Source organism: Lates calcarifer, linkage group LG5 (assembly GCF_001640805.2).
Source record: "Lates calcarifer isolate ASB-BC8 linkage group LG5, TLL_Latcal_v3, whole genome shotgun sequence".
NCBI lineage: Eukaryota > Metazoa > Chordata > Actinopteri > Centropomidae > Lates > Lates calcarifer.
Window position 1 is genome coordinate 16,289,601 of NC_066837.1, and position 22,468 is coordinate 16,312,068.

At 40.1% G+C, this 22,468-nt stretch overlaps 2 protein-coding genes across 5 annotated transcripts; both read left to right on the top strand.

Annotated features, from left to right (window-relative positions):
- The first annotated feature begins 662 nt into the window (after window positions 1-662).
- Window positions 663-9,626, top strand: fip1l1b (FIP1 like 1b (S. cerevisiae)). 4 transcript variants are annotated; one of them, XM_018695587.2, is made up of 16 exons: window positions 664-952; window positions 1,322-1,376; window positions 2,076-2,142; window positions 2,262-2,374; window positions 2,768-2,832; window positions 3,027-3,137; window positions 3,279-3,409; window positions 3,511-3,629; window positions 4,044-4,097; window positions 5,635-5,734; window positions 5,913-6,069; window positions 6,211-6,292; window positions 6,718-6,773; window positions 7,081-7,270; window positions 7,798-7,944; window positions 8,942-9,626. In XM_018695587.2, exons 1-16 carry the CDS (start codon window positions 874-876, stop codon window positions 9,084-9,086), a joined length of 1,671 nt encoding a protein of 556 aa, XP_018551103.1. In that variant the 5' UTR covers window positions 664-873; the 3' UTR covers window positions 9,087-9,626. The 4 variants fall into 4 exon arrangements, with proteins under 4 accessions (XP_018551106.1, XP_018551103.1, XP_018551104.1 ...); XM_018695588.2 differs by having other exon boundaries at window positions 8,945-9,626; XM_018695590.2 differs by lacking the exon at window positions 4,044-4,097 and having other exon boundaries at window positions 663-952; window positions 8,945-9,626.
- A 1,579-nt stretch (window positions 9,627-11,205) lies between these two features.
- On the top strand, window positions 11,206-14,125 carry LOC108896420 (uncharacterized). Its single transcript, XM_018695543.2, has 6 exons — window positions 11,206-11,460; window positions 12,121-12,263; window positions 13,024-13,085; window positions 13,198-13,311; window positions 13,690-13,788; window positions 13,895-14,125. The coding sequence occupies exons 1-6, from the start codon at window positions 11,356-11,358 to the stop codon at window positions 14,017-14,019; spliced, it is 648 nt and encodes a 215-aa protein (XP_018551059.1). The 5' UTR covers window positions 11,206-11,355; the 3' UTR covers window positions 14,020-14,125.
- The last annotated feature ends 8,343 nt before the right edge of the window (window positions 14,126-22,468 follow it).

The window sequence follows — 22,468 nt, forward strand, 5'->3', positions numbered from 1 at the left end:
TTGACTCCAAGCTCCAAGACCTACTAAGCCAATATATGCAAGGGTGCACATTAAGGTCAGCAGAAAAAGCTTCACTCATAGCTCCTAAGTCTGGATTTGCAACCAAGGAAAGGAGCATTTACTCTCATGCCATCTAAGCTGTGGAATAGACTTCTGTCCACAATCAACCTACTACTTCAAAGTACAACAACAAAGTTTTAAAGACATGCATATGTCAACACTTTATGGACAAAAGTATGTGGATAAAACTGTGCATATACCTCAGTATACTGAGCAGCTCTTTCCATCATTCCCTACCCCTTCTGTGCAGACATGAGAAAAAGCTCAGCAACAAACAAATCCGAACAAAAAAGCCATTATGATGCCTTTATGGTTTATGTCAGGGAATGCAACAGGACCCTCTGGGGGATCTAAGGCAGTGGCCATTATCTCATGGTTTGTCTATCATATGATTTGCCACACAAAATACATGCATGAGATAAAAGATAAAAAAAAATAGAAACAGGACAACAATTATCATTTATTTTAAAGCAAAGTTTATTTTGTTGTTGTTGTTGTTGCTGATCACTGATGGCACCTGGTAGGTCCAAAATGGGCCACCTGGGCAGAGAGTGGTGTTTCATGTCCTCCGGGGGGCGCTGTGTTCGCCACACCAACATCGTTGACCTTAGCGGGACATCAACAATCTCTTCCGGGTTCACGCTAACTCGCAGTGGCTGGAGATGAATCCATGAAGTGGTACATTTTTTGTTCATAACTGCGTTTTCCCGCTGAAGGGAGAAGTTGTAAGTGTATATCTACATCTAGAAGTTTTGTTGAACATTGTTCTCGTCGAAGCCGCTGTCTGTTCACGGCTCCGCATTTTAGCCGAACATGTCTGCAGAGGAGGCGGACAAAACAACCACCACTGATGCCAGCGCTGGAGATGAGGAGGAGGAATGGCTGTATGGAGGTAAATTTAAAAAAAACGCTGAAAACTGAAAACACAACTCATCCTGGCCGACAGAGACGTGAATTAGTGTGTCAGCTGCCCTCCCAATGGACTGTGAATCTAGGGCACTGTCTGCTAGTATGAGAAGATTGGAGAGTTAGCCTGGAAGCTAAGCTAGCTGCTAGCAGCACCTTTTTACATCTTTATGACCTGTTGCAAAAATAGTTAAATCTGTTTCTGCCATATTATAAAGTAGTATCCTAGGATAAAAAAATTAGAAGTATTCTTTCTGTACCTTCTGATGGATTTTGAGTATTGGTTAAACATAAACAGCTAATGGCCTCTAATGCCAGATAAGGATGTAATAAATAATATGTAAATTTGTTTCAGATGAGTCTGAGACTAAAGATGAGGATGAAGAAGCCAAGCTGAACGCTGCAGTCAGGTAAGTACATAAACACTGAACATTTGTCATCTAAGAGGACCTTTATGAGACACCTGTTCAAATCGAATGCGGTGTTTACAGGAAGACAAAAGTCAGACATAGCGAAGAATACAATGCCATTCTTCAAATACAGATCCATAGCCTTGCACTAATGTTACATCACATTACAGTATATTATTGTCATTATGCAGTGTATGTGCGGCACGCATAGCAACCTCACTGTCGTGTAATATATATGATTTTGCCTTTTAGTTGTACTTTATTCACTGTCCACCTCATGTGTTTGTGATTTATGTGATGCTCTCTCTTGGCATTGATAAAGTACCGATAAAGTATCTGTTCATCTATCTGGAAAGCCTATGTATTGAAAAATGCAAAGACAGACTGAGAATTTTACAGGTTGATGAAAAATAAGCAGTCTTTGTTTTTCTCAACCAAAAACAGAAAATATAGACCTGCTTTCTGTGTTTGCAGATATTACAGATGTTAGCAATAAACCTTTAAGAGAGCACCAGAAAAATTATTTTGATTTAGTTGCTGTCTGGTCTCAAGCTGTAGTTAAAAACTCTGCCTTTTAAAATTGAAAATTACTTATCCTCATACAGAGCAGGGAACAAATATAAGAGCTACAATCTAACATGCAGGTATTGGTTGGCAACACATTTCGTACCCTGTGCTTACAGTATATTTTATCCACAGTGCACCTGCTGATGCTTCCACAGAGGACGCAGCTGCACATGCTACAGGAAATGGAGTGGCCTCTGAGGTAGGTATCTTACATTTATCTTACATTTATATGAACACAGTCGGTACATAGGTGTGCTTGGTGTCTTTCTTTCTTTTTTGTAAGTGCACACATACTTACCTCTCAGTTTTGGATCTCAGGCCACAGGTGAGCCAGCAGGTGAAGATGTGGACAGTGACAGTGACAGTGATGACGACGACGATGATGTCCGAGTCACCATTGGAGACATAAAGACTGGAGCGCCCCAATATACGTAGGTTACACTCTAGTATTTTTGTACACCAGATTATTAAACCAGTCACTGGCTAGTTTGAATAAGCTACTGGTTAGATGAAATTTGACATTTGCAATTACTAACTTGTAGCAATAAAGTAGCCTAACCTAATATTTTCATGTCAACTGTGTTTTAAGCTCTCAGTCTCCTCAGAGTACTACTCAAGGTTTGGTGTGTGATAAATAAAATGATAGAATGATAATTTACTATGGACCATAGCTAGATCATCAGTATAAACTTGTCCTCTGTTCATATATTGTGTAAGAACACAAACTAGCATTAGCAGATGAAAGTGTTTTCTGTAGTATGTGTGTTGTGTATAATAATGGATCTTGTAACATAATTGAGAGGGACTGTTTTTTTCCCTTCTAGACCTTATGGAGCTCCTCCTGTAAATCTCAATATAAAGACAACAGGTTCCAGACCTTATGGACAAGGTATCACTCTCTTCTTAAAACTGTTGCTCCTTATTGATTTCCCTTACTATTTTGACGTAAAAAAATGCTTTTTCTTTTCTCTGCTATTTTGCATTGTTCTCTACGAAACACCCAGAAAGTATTATACGCAGATAGTTTAAACAAAATGTGTGTAATTCACATGTCCACTAACGTGTTGTGTTGTTTATTTTCAGTGGCCACAAAGCTTAAGGGAGTGGATCTTGATGCTCCTGGAAATATTAATGGGGTTCCAGTGCTGGAGGTGGACATGGAGTCCTTTGAAGAGAAACCCTGGAGGAAACCAGGTCTGTGTGTGTGTGTGTGTCTGTAGCAAAAAAATAAAAACACAAAAAAACATTTGCAGCATGTTTGGTGACACTGACAAGTCGGTTCTAGCTTGTATGAACAGTATTTCACAAGTGGTATTTTTGTGTGCGTGTGTGCAGGAGCGGATCTGTCAGACTACTTTAACTATGGCTTCAATGAAGACACATGGAAGGCTTACTGTGAAAAACAGAAGAGGCTGCGTATGGGTCTGGAGGTCTCTACAGTCGGCTCAGTGACAAGCAAGATCACTGTAAGAGACTGCTGCTCATGTTGTCCTTGTTTTTTTTTGTTTCTGTCTCCCCTCCCTCTTCAAATGCATATATTATTATGGTTATTGTGGCTCTCTTGTAGGTTCAGCAAGGCAGGACAGGCAACGAGAAAGATATGTCTAGTTTGCCTGTTCACACCTCGAAGCCAGACTTCACATCTCCTGTCAGTCTGTACAAGTCTGCTGTCAGTCAGGTCACCAGGTAACACCTCTGCTTTTATCTTCACTTATTGATTTATCTGGGAATAAAACACACATCCACTAGAAGTGTAAAGTCAAGTAACCACTGATGTGTTCAGGCAGTGGAGGGCTGGACGAAGTTAAGCACCACATACAGTTAACTGGCCATCTTAAGAAGGGATACATTTTAGTCATGGCTGGTCTGTGTGGCAGCAAAAATTGATTATTTTATAGGAAACTGCACAGCAAAAGCATTTCATGTGTTTACTACAACATACTGAGACACAAAAACACACCTGGTCACCTCCAGGTTTACCAGTGTCCCCGTCGTTAAAAATAGGTCACCATCCCATAGGCTGTATGTGTGTGTTTGTGTGTGTTAGGGCCGATGTTACTCTCATCTCCTTTACCCATGTCCTTTGTTTCAAAACGGTAGGATCTCTCCCCCTCAGTGGACTGGCCCGCCTGCTCAGGACATGTCCTATTATACGTAAGTGGCCATGGCCTTGTCCCTACAAGGTTAAATGGGCCTGATGGGAAATGTGTAGATGTAAAAAACCACAGGGGCCTGGCGTTTTTCTTGACCATGAAACGTGACCACAGAAAAACTCCCGGTGCTACTTCCAAGGCCCCAAAGAGGTTTTCTTTTTTTGACCATGTTTCTGCCTTTTTGGGTGGTTGATGTGCATGTGTCATGATGTAGAAAGTTAACATAACTTCAAGCTTTAGAAACAGGAGCAGAATATCATAATGTCAGCTAAATGCAACTGTCATGCATATGAAGTTTTGGTGGCCTGTTGATAAATATGAGAATTACTTGCTCCAAATTACTATATATAACTATATGATATATTTTTAGTTGGTACCAGATGCTGAGTATAGACATAACACGGTAAAGCATTTTTAACATTTTAACCCAGTGGGTGAAGACACGATGTTGAGGGGTGATAGTCAAGATGTTAGAAAAGTTGATGGTTTTACTGACCCATGTTTGTGGAAACACCAACTGATACAACATGATATTCTAAGATTCATTGTTTCCTCAAGTCACCATCTCGTGGGATATTTTATCATCTTCTTTGACAAGACTGTTATTTACTCTAATAGAGTTTTGATAGAACTCAGAAAGGCTGAAGTAAAATTGCTGACCAGACCCAGAAAGTAACTCTGAATGTGGTTGAGCTAGTCCCATAAATTGCCTAGGCCAATGTATTTAGGGTCTTTCCATTAGATTGTAGTCAGGTCATGCTGAACCAAGCCAAGATGACATGCATTTTTACTACAGCCTCAGAGCAGCAGGTCGCCGAGCCACACGGCTGCGGTCCTGCTCAGTAGCAAGGGCTGACCACTGCCAGCCTGTGATGGTCTCCTCCCCTTAGCTTAGCTCTGTATTCAGCTCCCAGTATTTTTGTAACTTCTGCCTGATTCTCTGTGCATTGGAGTCCTGTGTTCCTGTTCTGTACTTTCAGATATCAGCCTTATTTTACTGCTAACTGATCAACATCAGTGGTCTCAGAGCTATGTCAAGTTACTGCTAACACAAACCAAACCTTTCCCGCTGTTGCTTCTTCACTTTAAATGCTTTCCACTGGCAAACTGGTGGGATACAATGGAAAAACCGTAACAGGCAGATATTAGTTTATTGCAGATACAATGGAATCAGGGTATAGATTGTCAGTACAATGAGACAGTACAGAAATGTCAAGCAAGGTTTGAGATCATGTAGAAACAGTGTCACCATTACACAATTTGTCCACCAGAGAGCACTGACAAGTTGATTTGTATATTGTAAAATGTCCTGCTAGGTATGTATATTGGTCATAATTTACTTAGATTGTTAATGTTATGTGTTTATGGTAGAAAAAATATTTGGTCTATAGGTTTTTTTATCATGTTAAATATGTAGTTTATTTATATTCATGTTTGCTTACTGTATGTGTGGAAATGGGCGGCGTGTATGTGAACGTGTCATTTGTTTTGGATTCTGCTCAATGCCTTGTTTTTTATTTTTTCTATTCTTTTACCAGGAAGTCGAGTGGTACCATAGATGTTATTGGTGGACAGACAGCCACCATCAGCAGGGTTGAAGGGCGACGTAGACACAACCTAGATGGCAATAACATCCAGGTATACAGAAGCATTAAGAACAAACAAAAATCCTCTCTGAATAATGTCCGACTCCAGTATTATTTTCTGTTTTTATTTACGTGCTCTGGTGAAAATATTTATGCTGTCTCTTACTAAACTGGAGGTACAGTTAAAAGAAACTGCTCTGAGTGTGTTACCCCCTCTTGTTGTTGTGCAGGTGATCTCTGAACACTCCACGTCAGAGGCTGAGCCCACTCCAGCTAAGATGCCCTCCTTCTTCCCCCCTGGACCACTTCCTCCAAACATACCCCCACCTCCATTCCTCCCTCCACCACCAAACGTCAGCACTGCACCCCCACTCATCCCTCCGCCCAGTAAGTTCATTATCATCATCATCATTATCGTCATCATCATCATATTCTTTCTCAGCTGGTCTCTTGGTGTTTTCAGTTTTAAGCAATCACTGAAAACTGATTATACACTCTGTATCTCCTTGATCTCTTTCTTCCTCAAAGGGTTGCCTATTACTGTCCCTCCTCCTGGTTTTCCTCCTCCACCTAGTGGGCCCCCTCCTGCTATTATCCCCACTATGGACAGGTAATACACATGCTCACAAGACAGCTAGGGCTGAAACTACATGAAATGTTTTGAAATTAAACAACCTCTAACTTGAATTTAAAATTAAATACTTAAAAGATGAGGTCAGTGTCATTCATTGAGAAATATACTTCTCAAGAGTGACTCCCAGACTTAGTACATATATTAAGAAGAAGATAAATGTTATTGAAAAAGTTTCTTTTTAATACCAGATTGTACTAGGGTTTTCCACCCACTGAAAATCATATGGACCTGACCCATACCAGGAATTCAAAGTCATGTTTATCTTCTTGTTGCATAAGGGAATATGAACTTTAATGTGTAAACAGAAACACACACACACACACACACACACACACACACACACACACACACACACACACACACACTATCTGTAATGTGCTGGCTTTCCTCTGTTTCCGCAGCGGCCACCCTGGAGGTTATGATGGGCGCTCTGTCCCTCCATATCCGTTCCCTCAAGGTAGAAAGCTTTACAAGATAATCAGATTTTCTGACCCCAGCAACATGGCAAATGCCACAACTTAATTTCAGTCCATTAACAAGTATGCAGGGAGATGCACTGTACAAGATCTGTGGTGATATGTTTGGAAAATAATGTTTTGAGAATGGCACGTAAATGTGGAGATAAAATAAATTTCTTGACAAATTAAAACAGTTATGCATTTATTTAAAGTATAAAAATGCATTATATCAGCAGAATTAAACTCATTTTCAGTAAACATTTTAACACACATTGATAACCAAGTCCTGTCTCTTTGCCTCATCAGGTGCTTACCCTCCACCCATGACTGGAGGTGTGCCTCCTCCATGGCCCCCAATGATGGACAACTCTAAACCCTGGGATTACTATTCCCGTCGAGACGACAAGAGAGACAAGGACAGAGACAGGCCCAGGGAGAGGACACATGAACGGGAGAGAGAACGGGAGCACAGTCCTTCGGCTATGAGCTACACCAGGTGAGACAAACACAAATAAAGCTCACATGCTTGAGGGTGAGTTAACTGGCATTTATAAAGCCACCAAATGTGATAAACAAAGTGATATGCAGTGTTTTTAAATGAATGGTGCTTAGATTTCTGAACAGTTTCTGTCAAGGGATGTACTGATCTGACACACCAGATAAGTGTCACACTTATCCTGTCTGCAGCTGATAAGCTATCGGTCTTGACGTGACATATTCACTTCAAGTTTCACCTTGTGAAGTACACAGATTTGGAATTAAGAAAAGTGCAAATATCAGATCCATGCTTGGCAAAAGCAGATATCCTGAGATGAAGTATTGGAATAGGTATCATTAGAGAAAAGGTTGTATTGGCGCATCCTTGTTTTATGCATCTTCAGCATTTTAAGCTTTCATGACCCATCGCAAAATAACCAAACTATCTTTAATGTCACTGAAAAGCAAATTTCTCTAACATTTCATCAAAGAATGGGCTTGTTTAATATGAATATGGTGAATGCTCGTGTTCTTTCAATTCCATAGCGACGAAGAGAGGTATCGTTACCGTGAGTATCAGGAACGTGGTTACGGAGAGCGCCATCGTGACCGGTCGAGCCGAGAGAAAGAGGAAAGACACAGAGAGAGGCGGCACAGAGAAAAAGAGGAGGGACGCCACAAGTCCTCTCGCAGGTAAATGGAAACACACAGTTTCTCTCTTAGAGAATTGATTGTTTGCTAAACCCCTTCCCCAAACAGCAATTGCCTAGTTATACCTTAGCAACCGTAACTAAGCACAGCAGGCTTGTCAAGATTTGGATTTGAGTCTCCACAAGAGCTTGAAGGGAGGTGTGTTTCCTAACTGTGAGGATGTTGATCCTAAAGGCTGCTGGAGCGCCTCTGTCCTGCTCTTTATTAGATTTGGTCAGTTCTCTTGCTAAAAGACAGGTCTCTTGTAACATTAAAAGTGAAGAGGTTTATGTTTGAGAGAATTAACAGTTTAATTTTTAAAATTTCCTTGCCATACTTACATGCAAATACTAACTAGCTCCATAGTCCAGTACAAGAGCATACTGTTTATTTCTATATCTTGATGTGAGCTTTGGTGATGGTGACTTTCTGCCTGGGATGTGTGACTTTAGCTCCAGTCTTTTAGCACAATATCATGTATTGTAGTCATGAAGTGCATGTTTTAAAACTAGACCAGTACGATTCTTTAGTAAGATTTCTTTTAGAACAAGTCAACCGGAAACAACAACTTAAAACCAACTCATGGATCTAATGTTAGCCAAATTAGTTAGCTGCCTATAGTGGGTAAAATCTGCCAGAGACAGCTGCAAAAGCAGGCTTTTTATTTCAAGTTGGTGAGCTTTGTTGTTGCCAGCTGAAATGAGAAGTTGTTTTCTGAAATCAACTGCTAATGTGCTGTGTGAGAATGACAGGCACAGCAACAACGTCTATATCGGGAGTTGCTGAAGAAATTGTAACAGTGCGCCAAAATGTTTTCTGTTTTTCTTTTTTGTCTCCTACCAATACTCTTTCTTTCACCATTGATCTCTCTCCCTCCTTACCATTCATCTCCCTCTCCCTTCTTACCTTCCCTCCCTGCCCTTTCACTCCTTCACTTCTCGGATATCTCCTCCGCTTACCTCCTCTGCCCTTTTCACACTCGTCCTTCTCCCTCCATTAGCAGCAGTAGCAGGAGGAGGCACGACAGCGAGGAGGGCGACAGCCACCGGAGGCACAAACACAAGAAGAGCAAGAGGAGCAAGGAGGGCAAAGAAGCTAGCGAGGAGATCAGTGCAGACCAGGAGAACCAGGAGGCCATGGAGTAGTGATCGCCACCACCCGTCTTTCCTCCCTCCGTCTGTCTGTCTCCATTCCCGTCTTTCCCTCTGCATCTCCCACCAAGATGAGAAAGAAGGAAAGAGAGGAGATGAGCTCAGACCAACAAAACCAGAAAGTCGCAGAGTGATCGATGTACCCTGTCACTCCCCTCTCCATCAGTCTCCATCCTCCTCTGTCCTGCTGTCATTCATCCTCACCATCACTTCAGACAGGGAATGGATGGAGCACAGGGGGTGGTGAAGAAGGGATGGTCATCCTCTTATTTCATCCATCTTTCCGTCAGTAGCTGACATCAGGTGGAGCATCAATCTTAAACCACCTCCTTCCTCCCCCTGACCCTCTCTCAGAGCACTGCTGTAACAATTAGGCCATGCTCAGAGATTTCTCTTTATATTCAGGATGATCAACAGAATTTGCTCTTTTTCTGTCATTTGGTTTGTTTGTCCTTTTGTTCTTTGTCCTGTATGAAGACACCCATAGAGAGCTGTCAGTTTGTTAAGTTCAATAAAAAAAAAAAAAAAAACTTTTGATAAAATGTTTTTTTGTGGCTTTTTTTTGGGGGGGGGTTGAATAGTCTAATAATTCTTCATGTTCCAAACAATGATTAATATTAGTCTGTCATGGGCATTGGTCAATGTGTAGTCTACCCATGATGCATTTTTAAAATCTCATTTCGGGGAATGAGATATGGTAAAACAAAGATTTTAACATCCTTTTTTGATGCCAGAGCGCTGTTTATTTTTTCACATTTATCTGCTAGAAGTTTCTCTGTGCTCATCTTAAATCTGAGTTTAAGTATTAGCAACCTCAATCCTCCAGTGAATATGCACAGAGGCAGGAATTTTCTGTGACGTTTGAGTCATCTTGTGTCCAGCAGTTAAACTTTCAAACTGGATTTTTTTTACATTTTCATAGATTCTGGATTTGTCCCAACGTAAAAATTGGACCAGATAAGTTATTACTCCAAGCAAAATTATTTTTCTGTCTTGAAATGTACAAAATCCCACTATGAAACGCATTCATGTAATTTTTCTTTCAGTTTCTTCTTTCAGGCTTTAACAGGAAAACATTTTTGCTGAGTAATGGTCACATTTCTCAACTGGCACAGCTGAGGTTATCAGCCGGTGAGGACAAAGTTCAAGTGAACTTCAAATTAATATTTGATTTGAAAATGCTGCAAACACAAAGGCTCTTTCCTAGGGGATTTTGACTCATGAATTTCTAAAACAATGGCTATCGCCAATGGACATCATAATGTATGTGATTTAAAGTGTTGCAAGTCTTAATGTCCTTTCTATCAAGTGATCATCTTATAAAATATGATACATTGTTATAGATTAAACCAGTAAACAGTGTGCAGTATAAAGCAGTTTGAAATAACACCACATCAACTGGCTGCAGCACAATGCCAGCTCAAGGTTTGTTTACTAGCTTTCTCACGTGGTCTTCATCAGTAGATTAGGTTTGCTTAGTTGATATGAGCCCAGTAGCTGTGATTTTCATCCATTTCTCCTTTTAGGACAATTTTCTTGTATTTAATATTTAATAGTTGTTGATTTAGAAGAAAAATCTTAAAACCAATATTTTTACAGTATAGCACGTTTAAGGGGACCCTTCTGCTTGAGTGCTTTTTACTTTTAGTACTTGCATATGTTTTAATAATAGTGTTTAGCATTTATTATAAACAGTAGGCCTACATAAACATTTAATAAATGGGCTATAACACATTAGTAGGTAGTTGTTAGCAGAATTAAGAAATTGTGTTTATTAAATTACAGTATTTGTCAACAAGTATGAAGACATGTTTCATATTACTACAACTGTGTTTTACTATGTTATCATCATTCATCATATGCTTATACATCAGCCTCCACTTACAGTATGGGTGCCCAAATATAAACCTTTTTTTGTATTGATTGTTTGTGTTCATGAGTCTCAGTGACAGATCAGAGAGGATTTACATAGAGATTAACAAAAATGCATTTAACATACAAACAGTGTACAACCTCTACAAAGCTTCCTGTTGTATGTGATCCGATCAAAATTCCTCAAACAGGCCAAAGTCTCCCCTCTTTCTTCCCCCTGGTGCTGTTTGCTTTGGTTACATCAGCTCACAGTGAATATATGCTACTGAGATACATGCAGGGGGAAGACTGTTTGTGGCAGGCTGTGAAGGGACACACTTTAAGACAAAATAAAAGGAGAGTGTGGGAGACGGAAAGCTTGTGAAAAAAAGAGAGTATAGCCATCTAGAGGATGAAGTGTGTTGTTGTATTGCTGAGTCTTGTCTCACTGGGACACTGTGCCCCTGTGAGCAGCTGTGACAGTCTGGTAACACCAGTAACTATCAGCAATGAAGACGTAAGTAAGTCCTTTACTTTGCATCATAAGTATCTGTATTTAATTTAAATCCAGCCAGAAGTGAAGGGAGGGTCACTGTTTGTTTGTCTTCTCTTGTGTAAGGCTGAACAGCTTATTAAACATGGGGAACTGAATTTAAGAAAGACAAGAGGTGACATAGCTAGGGTTTTTTCATTAGTGCACAACCTCAGTGTGACATTGCTACCGATCAAATCATATCAAAGAAAACATTTTCAACTGTGTAACTTTGCATCATTGAAACATATACAGATACAGAAAAAAAGTTTGCAAATCGCTTCAGGTTATACTTTATTTTACAGGTAATTAATTTTCTGAAATATTCCTTGGAATTTGCCTGGAAAGAACTATGTAATATAATGCAAATAATAAAGAAACCTGGAATGTCCTTGAAAGAAAAGTGCTATTAAAATGCACTAAATATTCAGTTCAGCTGATCTGCTGTGCTCTGACTAAAGGATTTATTTGTGTTACACCATAGTGCTCTATTGGTTTTTGTTTTTCCTGTTTTCCCCAATACTGCACTGTTCTGCCCTGAAAATGTCTTATAAGTTATTGGGAAACTGTGCAGACCACACAACAGGTCTGCCCAAAGGTTGAGAAACGTTCACAAATATTTTGTGCTCTGTCTGTGTGCTCCAGATGTTGGGTAGGTGGCTGTACATCGGGGGGAGCTCTGACCTCCCGGGAAGCCGCTCCCTGGGCCACCTGCTGACCAGCGCCTGGCTCGACGTCACTGCAACCACCCAGAGCAACATCCTCAATCTCATCCAGACCCAGAGAATGTAAATCCCCTCCCACACTATCACACCACAGGACCGTTAGAGGGAAATGAGCTCTGATGGTTAATGTGTTTACACAGACCAGATTTCCAGTCTGGACCACATGGCAACATAGAGCTGTTATTGTAAGAAAAAAATGCAATATGAAAGAACTTTGAATAGATTTGCTTGTGGGAAGATTGACTGCTTACTATTAATCATGTATGTATGATTAACTGCTTGCAGAGCATGTGTTTTAAGCCAGTGTTTTGGCATATGTTTGTCCAGTATCTTCAAACTAATGTATGTCTGGAGACAAGCAAAGAAGTATATATCACTTACACTGGTGACATGACAGGAAAGTTAAAGGCCCTTTTGTATAAACACTGGAAGAAATGGTTTGTGAGAGGCTTTCTCTCTGTTTATAAGTCTCCTTGTAAGTGGAAATATAAGTGCATTAACTGATTTTGGACACTTGGAGGGATTGGAAACATGTTGTTAAACAGTTTCAACAGCTTGTAAACTTATTAGCAATGCAGGTGCTTTTTAACATTTCCAGTAGATGTAGACATATTTAGAGTCACATGTCTTCTCATCTGGTAAATATGTTGGGCATAGTTGCTGATGAGAGAAGTGAGAGTTAATCAAAACAGTACAACTACAGGTCACAGAACCAGAGCAATGATCCGAAAAACATTAAAAACATTAGTAACTGCAATGTATAGCTGCTCCATTCTGCTGGTTAATGAAAAACTCTATGTTCTTTTTATTTTCCCCCTCACAGGTATGGTAAATGCTCCAGCTTAACATACAATGTGACCTTTGAAAACAGCACAATGATAATTGGTAAGTGATGAAGAACCATCACACGAGCAAGATCCTTAGAACTGCATTAAAACACAAATGTTTTCCTGATTCCCTGTTTGTGTGTGTGTGTGTGTGTGTGTACTTTTTACAGAGCAACCTTTCTACCTCAAAGAAGTCTATCTGACGACTGACTGCTCTGACTGCCTGGTTGTCTATGAGAAAATTATCTCTGGGAAAGACACTTTTACGAGTCTTCTGCTTTTCAGTAAGAAATACTCACTTATCAATCCTAAAATACTGAATGGACCCTTAATGAACACAATAGAGCAAATTAATGTTTCTCTAATGGAATCACTTTGATTCAGTAGCTACTGTATGTGAATTCAGAGCACATCTTCCAGCCTAAGATGGCTTTTTAACATGAAAACAATTGGCTATTTTGTTGAACTGCGTGGAGGATGAACAGATAAAGTATAACATAACACATGAAGTCAAACAATTTCTACTCAAAAAGCTGTCTCTGGTTACTTTGTCTGACATGGTCATTTGTTAATTTACCTGTTGGCAGTTTTTTTTTAAATACAGATGTCTCATTGAATGAATCTCCAAAGATCGTCCCTAACCCTGAAGTCTCTGATTCCAGGCAGGAGAAAGAACATCTCACCTGACGTTGTGGAGATGCTCAAGAAACAAGCAGAGTGTCTCAACATGCCATCACCCTTAATGATAGACCAAAATTATGGTGAGCTTTTTAACTAATTAACTAATATTCTTATCTCTGTATACTGTGTCTCCATAATGTCACATAGAGCTCTTTTTGTTTTGTGACTTACTGTGTTTGCACACAGAAATCTGCCCGGACACCATCCTGCCCACAGAGGGGCTCAGTGCCCTCAACTCCTTATTGGAGGCCAAGATGGGACATCGTGTTGCAAGACTTCTGGATTCTTTTTTTGATATTTTTATCAACTGACTTTTACTTAGTTTTCATTTGTGCCATAAGTCACTTTGAATGAGTAAATGTAGATTTTTTTCTGACATGCATAAGTAATTAAGAATTAAAAAAGAATCAATATGTAGGGACTGCTTTATTTTCTTTTTATTCTAATTTATGATAGTGGTTGTCATTATTATTATACTTTTAATGTCTACCTTGTGATTATGAAGAGGATAAAATGACTGCATTCAAGAATTCCAAGAATTTGATTGCCGTCTTAAAGCATTCAAGATTAACCCTCCCACTGCCCTTCGTATTGCCCTTCGTATTCTGTAAACTTTTTTCTTCTTACTATTATTAAAAAAGAAAAGATAACCGCTTCAGAGTCACAAATGTCATGCACAACATCAAATCCTACTACACACACACACATACACACAAAGGCACATTGTGGGCCACTGGGTCTCTTTGACCCAGAGGACAACGCGAGGGTTAAACAGTTCTCAGACTAGACTAAGGAGTTTTTAAATTTAATAAGGATTTTTAATCTTTATTAAATGTATTTATTAAAACCATCCATGACATTGACATAAACACCATCAGAGGTCCAAATCCATTCCAAATGCCATAAAACATGCTCCTGAGTGACTCTAAGGTGAAAAATCTGGACCTGAAATTTTGACATTTTTCGCTCCAAACGATGACCCGCCGCCTGTCGCCGATATCAAAAATTGTGGTGTCAAGTTTTTCAAAGAATTGACTCAAAACCTGTCCAAATCCACTTGAAATGTGCTAAAACATGCCCCTGAGTCATTTTTAGGTGAAAAATCTGGACCTGAAATTTTGACATTTTTCGCTCCAAACGATGACCCGCCGCCTGTCGCCGATATCAAAAATTGTGGTGTCAAGTTTTTCAAAGAATTGACTCAAAACCTGTCCAAATCCACTTGAAATGTGCTAAAACATGCCCCTGAGTCATTTTTAGGTGAAAAATCTGGACCTGAAATTTTGACATTTTTCGCTCCAAACGATGACCCGCCGCCTGTCGCCGATATCAAAAATTGTGGTGTCAAGTTTTTCAAAGAATTGACTCAAAACCTGTCCAAATCCACTTGAAATGTGCTAAAACATGCCCCTGAGTCATTTTTACAGGCCCTGAGTCATTTTAGGTGAAAAATCTGGACCTGAAATTTTGACATTTTTCGCTCCAAACGATGACCCGCCGCCTGTCGCCGATATCAAAAATTGTGGTGTCAAGTTTTTCAAAGAATTGACTCAAAACCTGTCCAAATCCACTTGAAATGTGCTAAAACATGCCCCTGAGTCATTTTTAGGTGAAAAATCTGGACCTGAAATTTTGACATTTTTCGCTCCAAACGATGACCCGCCGCCTGTCGCCGATATCAAAAATTGTGGTGTCAAGTTTTTCAAAGAATTGACTCAAAACCTGTCCAAATCCACTTGAAATGTGCTAAAACATGCCCTGAGTCATTTTACAGGCCCTGAGTCATTTTTAGGTGAAAAATCTGGACCTGAAATTTTGACATTTTTCGCTCCAAACGATGACCCGCTGCCTGTCGCCGATATCAAAAATTGTGGTGTCAAGTTTTTCAAAGAATTGACTCAAAACCTGTCCAAATCCACTTGAAATGTGCTAAAACATGCCCCTGAGTCATTTTTACAGGCCTGAGTCATTTTTAGGTGAAAAATCTGGACCTGAAATTTTGACATTTTTCGCTCCAAACGATGACCCGCCGCCTGTCGCTGATATCAAAAATTGTGGTGTCAAGTTTTCAAAGAATTGACTCAAAACCTGTCCAAATCCACTTGAAATGTGCTAAAACATGCCCCTGAGTCATTTTTAGGTGAAAAATCTGGACCTGAAATTTTGACATTTTTCGCTCCAAACGATGACCCGCCGCCTGTCGCCGATATCAAAAATTGTGGTGTCAAGTTTTTCAAAGAATTGACTCAAAACCTGTCCAAATCCACTTGAAATGTGCTAAAACATGCCCTGAGTCATTTTTAGGTGAAAAATCTGGACCTGAAATTTTGACATTTTTCGCTCCAAACGATGACCCGCCGCCTGTCGCCGATATCAAAAATTGTGGTGTCAAGTTTTTCAAAGAATTGACTCAAAACCTGTCCAAATCCACTTGAAATGTGCTAAAACATGCCCCTGAGTCATTTTTAGGTGAAAAATCTGGACCTGAAATTTTGACATTTTTCGCTCCAAACGATGACCCGCCGCCTGTCGCCGATATCAAAAATTGTGGTGTCAAGTTTTTCAAAGAATTGACTCAAAACCTGTCCAAATCCACTTGAAATGTGCTAAAACATGCCCTGAGTCATTTTTACAGGCCCCTGAGTCATTTTTAGGTGAAAAATCTGGACCTGAAATTTTGACATTTTTCGCTCCAAACGATGACCCGCCGCCTGTCGCCGATATCAAAAATTGTGGTGTCAAGTTTTTCAAAGAATTGACTCAAAACCTGTCCAAATCCACTTGAAATGTGCTAAAACATGCCCCTGAGTCATTTTTAGGTGAAAAATCTGGACCTGAAATTTTGACATTTTTCGCTCCAAACGATGACCCGCCGCCTGTCGCCGATATCAAAAATTGTGGTGTCAAGTTTTTCAAAGAATTGACTCAAACCTGTCCAAATCCACTTGAAATGTGCTAAAACATGCCCCTGAGTCATTTTTACAGGCCCCTGAGTCATTTTTAGGTGAAAAATCTGGACCTGAAATTTTGACATTTTTTCGCTCCAAACGATGACCCGCCGCCTGTCGCCGATATCAAAAATTGTGGTGTCAAGTTTTTCAAAGAATTGACTCAAAACCTGTCCAAATCCACTTGAAATGTGCTAAAACATGCCCCTGAGTCATTTTTAGGTGAAAAATCTGGACCTGAAATTTTGACATTTTTCGCTCCAAACGATGACCCGCCGCCTGTCGCCGATATCAAAAATTGTGGTGTCAAGTTTTTCAAAGAATTGACTCAAAACCTGTCCAAATCCACTTGAAATGTGCTAAAACATGCCCCTGAGTCATTTTTAGGTGAAAAATCTGGACCTGAAATTTTGACATTTTTCGCTCCAAACGATGACCCGCCGCCTGTCGCCGATATCAAAAATTGTGGTGTCAAGTTTTTCAAAGAATTGACTCAAAACCTGTCCAAATCCACTTGAAATGTGCTAAAACATGCCCCTGAGTCATTTTTAGGTGAAAAATCTGGACCTGAATTTTGACATTTTTCGCTCCAAACGATGACCCGCCGCCTGTCGCCGATATCAAAAATTGTGGTGTCCAAGTTTTTCAAAGAATTGACTCAAAACCTGTCCAAATCCACTTGAAATGTGCTAAAACATGCCCCTGAGTCATTTTTACAGGCCCTGAGTCATTTTTAGGTGAAAAATCTGGACCTGAAATTTTGACATTTTTCGCTCCAAACGATGACCCGCCGCCTGTCGCCGATATCAAAAATTGTGGTGTCAAGTTTTTCAAAGAATTGACTCAAAACCTGTCCAAATCCACTTGAAATGTGCTAAAACATGCCCCTGAGTCATTTTTAGGTGAAAAATCTGGACCTGAAATTTTGACATTTTTTCGCTCCAAACGATGACCCGCCGCCTGTCGCCGATATCAAAAATTGTGGTGTCAAGTTTTTCAAAGAATTGACTCAAAACCTGTCCAAATCCACTTGAAATGTGCTAAACATGCCCCTGAGTCATTTTTACAGGCCCCTGAGTCATTTTTAGGTGAAAAATCTGGACCTGAAATTTTGACATTTTTCGCTCCAAACGATGACCCGCCGCCTGTCGCCGATATCAAAAATTGTGGTGTCAAGTTTTTCAAAGAATTGACTCAAAACCTGTCCAAATCCACTTGAAATGTGCTAAAACATGCCCCTGAGTCATTTTTACAGGCCCTGAGTCATTTTTAGGTGAAAAATCTGGACCTGAAATTTTGACATTTTTCGCTCCAAACGATGACCCGCCGCCTGTCGCCGATATCAAAAATTGTGGTGTCAAGTTTTTCAAAGAATTGACTCAAAACCTGTCCAAATCCACTTGAAATGTGCTAAAACATGCCCCTGAGTCATTTTTAGGTGAAAAATCTGGACCTGAAATTTTGACATTTTTCGCTCCAAACGATGACACCGCCGCCTGTCGCCGATATCAAAAATTGTGGTGTCAAGTTTTTCAAAGAATTGACTCAAAACCTGTCCAAATCCACTTGAAATGTGCTAAAACATGCCCCTGAGTCATTTTTTAGGTGAAAAATCTGGACCTGAAATTTTGACATTTTTCGCTCCAAACGATGACCCGCCGCCTGTCGCCGATATCAAAAATTGTGGTGTCAAGTTTTTCAAAGAATTGACTCAAAACCTGTCCAAATCCACTTGAAATGTGCTAAAAACATGCCCCTGATCATTTTTACAGCCCCTGAGTCATTTTTAGGTGAAAAATCTGGACCTGAAATTTTGACATTTTTCGCTCCAAACGATGACCCGCCGCCTGTCGCCGATATCAAAAATTGTGGTGTCAAGTTTTTCAAAGAATTGACTCAAAACCTGTCCAAATCCACTTGAAATGTGCTAAAACATGCCCCTGAGTCATTTTTAGGTGAAAAATCTGGACCTGAAATTTTGACATTTTTCGCTCCAAACGATGACCCGCCGCCTGTCGCCGATATCAAAAATTGTGGTGTCAAGTTTTTCAAAGAATTGACTCAAAACCTGTCCAAATCCACTTGAAATGTGCTAAAACATGGCCCCTGAGTCATTTTTAGGTGAAAAATCTGGACCTGAAATTTTGACATTTTTCGCTCCAAACGATGACCCGCCGCCTGTCGCCGATATCAAAAATTGTGGTGTCAAGTTTTTCAAAGAATTGACTCAAAACCTGTCCAAATCCACTTGAAATGTGCTAAAACATGCCCCTGAGTCATTTTTAAGGTGAGATAAAAATCTGGACCTGAAATTTTGACATTTTTCGCTCCAAACGATGACCCGCCGCCTGTCGCCGATATCAAAAAATTGTGGTGTCAAGTTTTTCAAAGAATTGACTCAAAACCTGTCCAAATCCACTTGAAATGTGCTAAAACATGCCCTGAGTCATTTTTAGGTGAAAAATCTGGACCTGAAATTTGACATTTTTCGCTCCAAACGATGACCCGCCCCCTGTCGCCGATATCAAAAATTGTGGTGTCAAGTTTTTCAAAGAATTGACTCAAAACCTGTCCAAATCCACTTGAAATGTGCTAAACATGCCCCTGAGTCATTTTTAGGTGAAAAATCTGGACCTGAAATTTTGACATTTTTCGCTCCAAACGATGACCCGCCGCCTGTCGCCGATATCAAAAATTGTGGTGTCAAGTTTTTCAAAGAATTGACTCAAAACCTGTCCAAATCCACTTGAAATGTGCTAAAAACATGCCCCTGAGTCATTTTTAGGTGAAAAATCTGGACCTGAAATTTTGACATTTTTCGCTCCAAACGATGACCCGCCGCCTGTCGCCGATATCAAAAATTGTGGTGTCAAGTTTTTCAAAGAATTGACTCAAAACCTGTCCAAATCCACTTGAAATGTGCTAAAACATGCCCCTGAGTCATTTTTAGGTGAAAAATCTGGACCTGAAATTTTGACATTTTTCGCTCCAAACGATGACCCGCCGCCTGTCGCCGATATCAAAAATTGTGGTGTCAAGTTTTTCAAAGAATTGACTCAAAACCTGTCCAAATCCACTTGAAATGTGCTAAAACATGCCCCTGAGTCATTTTTAGGTGAAAAATCTGGACCTGAAATTTTGACATTTTTCGCTCCAAACGATGACCCGCCGCCTGTCGCCGATATCAAAAATTGTGGTGTCAAGTTTTTCAAAGAATTGACTCAAAACCTGTCCAAATCCACTTGAAATGTGCTAAAACATGCCCCTGAGTCATTTTTAGGTGAAAAATCTGGACCTGAAATTTTGACATTTTTCGCTCCAAACGATGACCCGCCGCCTGTCGCCGATATCAAAAATTGTGGTGTCAAGTTTTTCAAAGAATTGACTCAAAACCTGTCCAAATCCACTTGAAATGTGCTAAAACATGCCCCTGAGTCATTTTTAGGTGAAAAATCTGGACCTGAAATTTTGACATTTTTCGCTCCAAACGATGACCCCGCCTGTCGCCGATATCAAAAATTGTGGTGTCAAGTTTTTCAAAGAATTGACTCAAAACCTGTCCAAATCCACTTGAAATGTGCTAAAACATGCCCCTGAGTCATTTTTAGGTGAAAAATCTGGACCTGAAATTTTGACATTTTTCGCTCCAAACGATGACCCCCGCCTGTCGCCGATATCAAAAATTGTGGTGTCAAGTTTTTCAAAGAATTGACTCAAAACCTGTCCAAATCCACTTGAAATGTGCTAAAACATGCCCCTGAGTCATTTTTAGGTGAAAAATCTGGACCTGAAATTTTGACATTTTTCGCTCCAAACGATGACCCCCGCCTGTCGCCGATATCAAAAATTGTGGTGTCAAGTTTTTCAAAGAATTGACTCAAAACCTGTCCAAATCCACTTGAAATGTGCTAAAACATGCCCCTGAGTCATTTTTAGGTGAAAAATCTGGACCTGAAATTTTGACATTTTTCGCTCCAAACGATGACCCGCCGCCTGTCGCCGATATCAAAAATTGTGGTGTCAAGTTTTTCAAAGAATTGACTCAAAACCTGTCCAAATCCACTTGAAATGTGCTAAAACATGCCCCTGAGTCATTTTAGGTGAAAAATCTGGACCTGAAATTTTGACATTTTTCGCTCCAAACGATGACCGCCGCCTGTCGCCGATATCAAAAATTGTGGTGTCAAGTTTTTCAAAGAATTGACTCAAAACCTGTCCAAATCCACTTGAAATGTGCTAAAACATGCCCCTGAGTCATTTTTAGGTGAAAAATCTGGACCTGAAATTTTGACATTTTTCGCTCCAAACGATGACCCGCCGCCTGTCGCCGATATCAAAAATTGTGGTGTCAAGTTTTTCAAAGAATTGACTCAAAACCTGTCCAAATCCACTTGAAATGTGCTAAAACATGCCCCTGAGTCATTTTTAGGTGAAAAATCTGGACCTGAAATTTTGACATTTTTCGCTCCAAACGATGACCCGCCGCCTGTCGCCGATATCAAAAATTGTGGTGTCAAGTTTTTCAAAGAATTGACTCAAAACCTGTCCAAATCCACTTGAAATGTGCTAAAACATGCCCCTGAGTCATTTTTAGGTGAAAAATCTGGACCTGAAATTTTGACATTTTTCGCTCCAAACGATGACCCGCCGCCTGTCGCCGATATCAAAAATTGTGGTGTCAAGTTTTTCAAAGAATTGACTCAAAACCTGTCCAAATCCACTTGAAATGTGCTAAAACATGCCCCTGAGTCATTTTTAGGTGAAAAATCTGGACCTGAAATTTTGACATTTTTCGCTCCAAACGATGACCCCGCCTGTCGCCGATATCAAAAATTGTGGTGTCAAGTTTTTCAAAGAATTGACTCAAAACCTGTCCAAATCCACTTGAAATGTGCTAAAACATGCCCCTGAGTCATTTTTAGGTGAAAAATCTGGACCTGAAATTTTGACATTTTTCGCTCCAAACGATGACCCGCCGCCTGTCGCCGATATCAAAAATTGTGGTGTCAAGTTTTTCAAAGAATTGACTCAAAACCTGTCCAAATCCACTTGAAATGTGCTAAACATGCCCCTGAGTCATTTTTAGGTGAAAAATGGACCTGAAATTTTGACATTTTTCGCTCCAAACGATGACCGCCGCCTGTCGCCGATATCAAAAATTGTGGTGTCAAGTTTTTCAAAGAATTGACTCAAAACCTGTCCAAATCCACTTGAAATGTGCTAAAACATGCCCCTGAGTCATTTTTAGGTGAAAAATCTGGACCTGAAATTTTGACATTTTTCGCTCCAAACGATGACCCGCCGCCTGTCGCCGATATCAAAAATTGTGGTGTCAAGTTTTTCAAAGAATTGACTCAAAACCTGTCCAAATCCACTTGAAATGTGCTAAAAACATGCCCCTGAGTCATTTTTAGGTGAAAAATCTGGACCTGAAATTTTGACATTTTTCGCTCCAAACGATGACCCGCCGCCTGTCGCCGATATCAAAAATTGTGGTGTCAAGTTTTTCAAAGAATTGACTCAAAACCTGTCCAAATCCACTTGAAATGTGCTAAAACATGCCCCTGAGTCATTTTTAGGTGAAAAATCTGGACCTGAAATTTTGACATTTTTCGCTCCAAACGATGACCGCCCCTGTCGCCGATATCAAAAATTGTGGTGTCAAGTTTTTCAAAGAATTGACTCAAAACCTGTCCAAATCCACTTGAAATGTGCTAAAACATGCCCCTGAGTCATTTTTAGGTGAAAAATCTGGACCTGAAATTTTGACATTTTTCGCTCCAAACGATGACCCGCCGCCTGTCGCCGATAT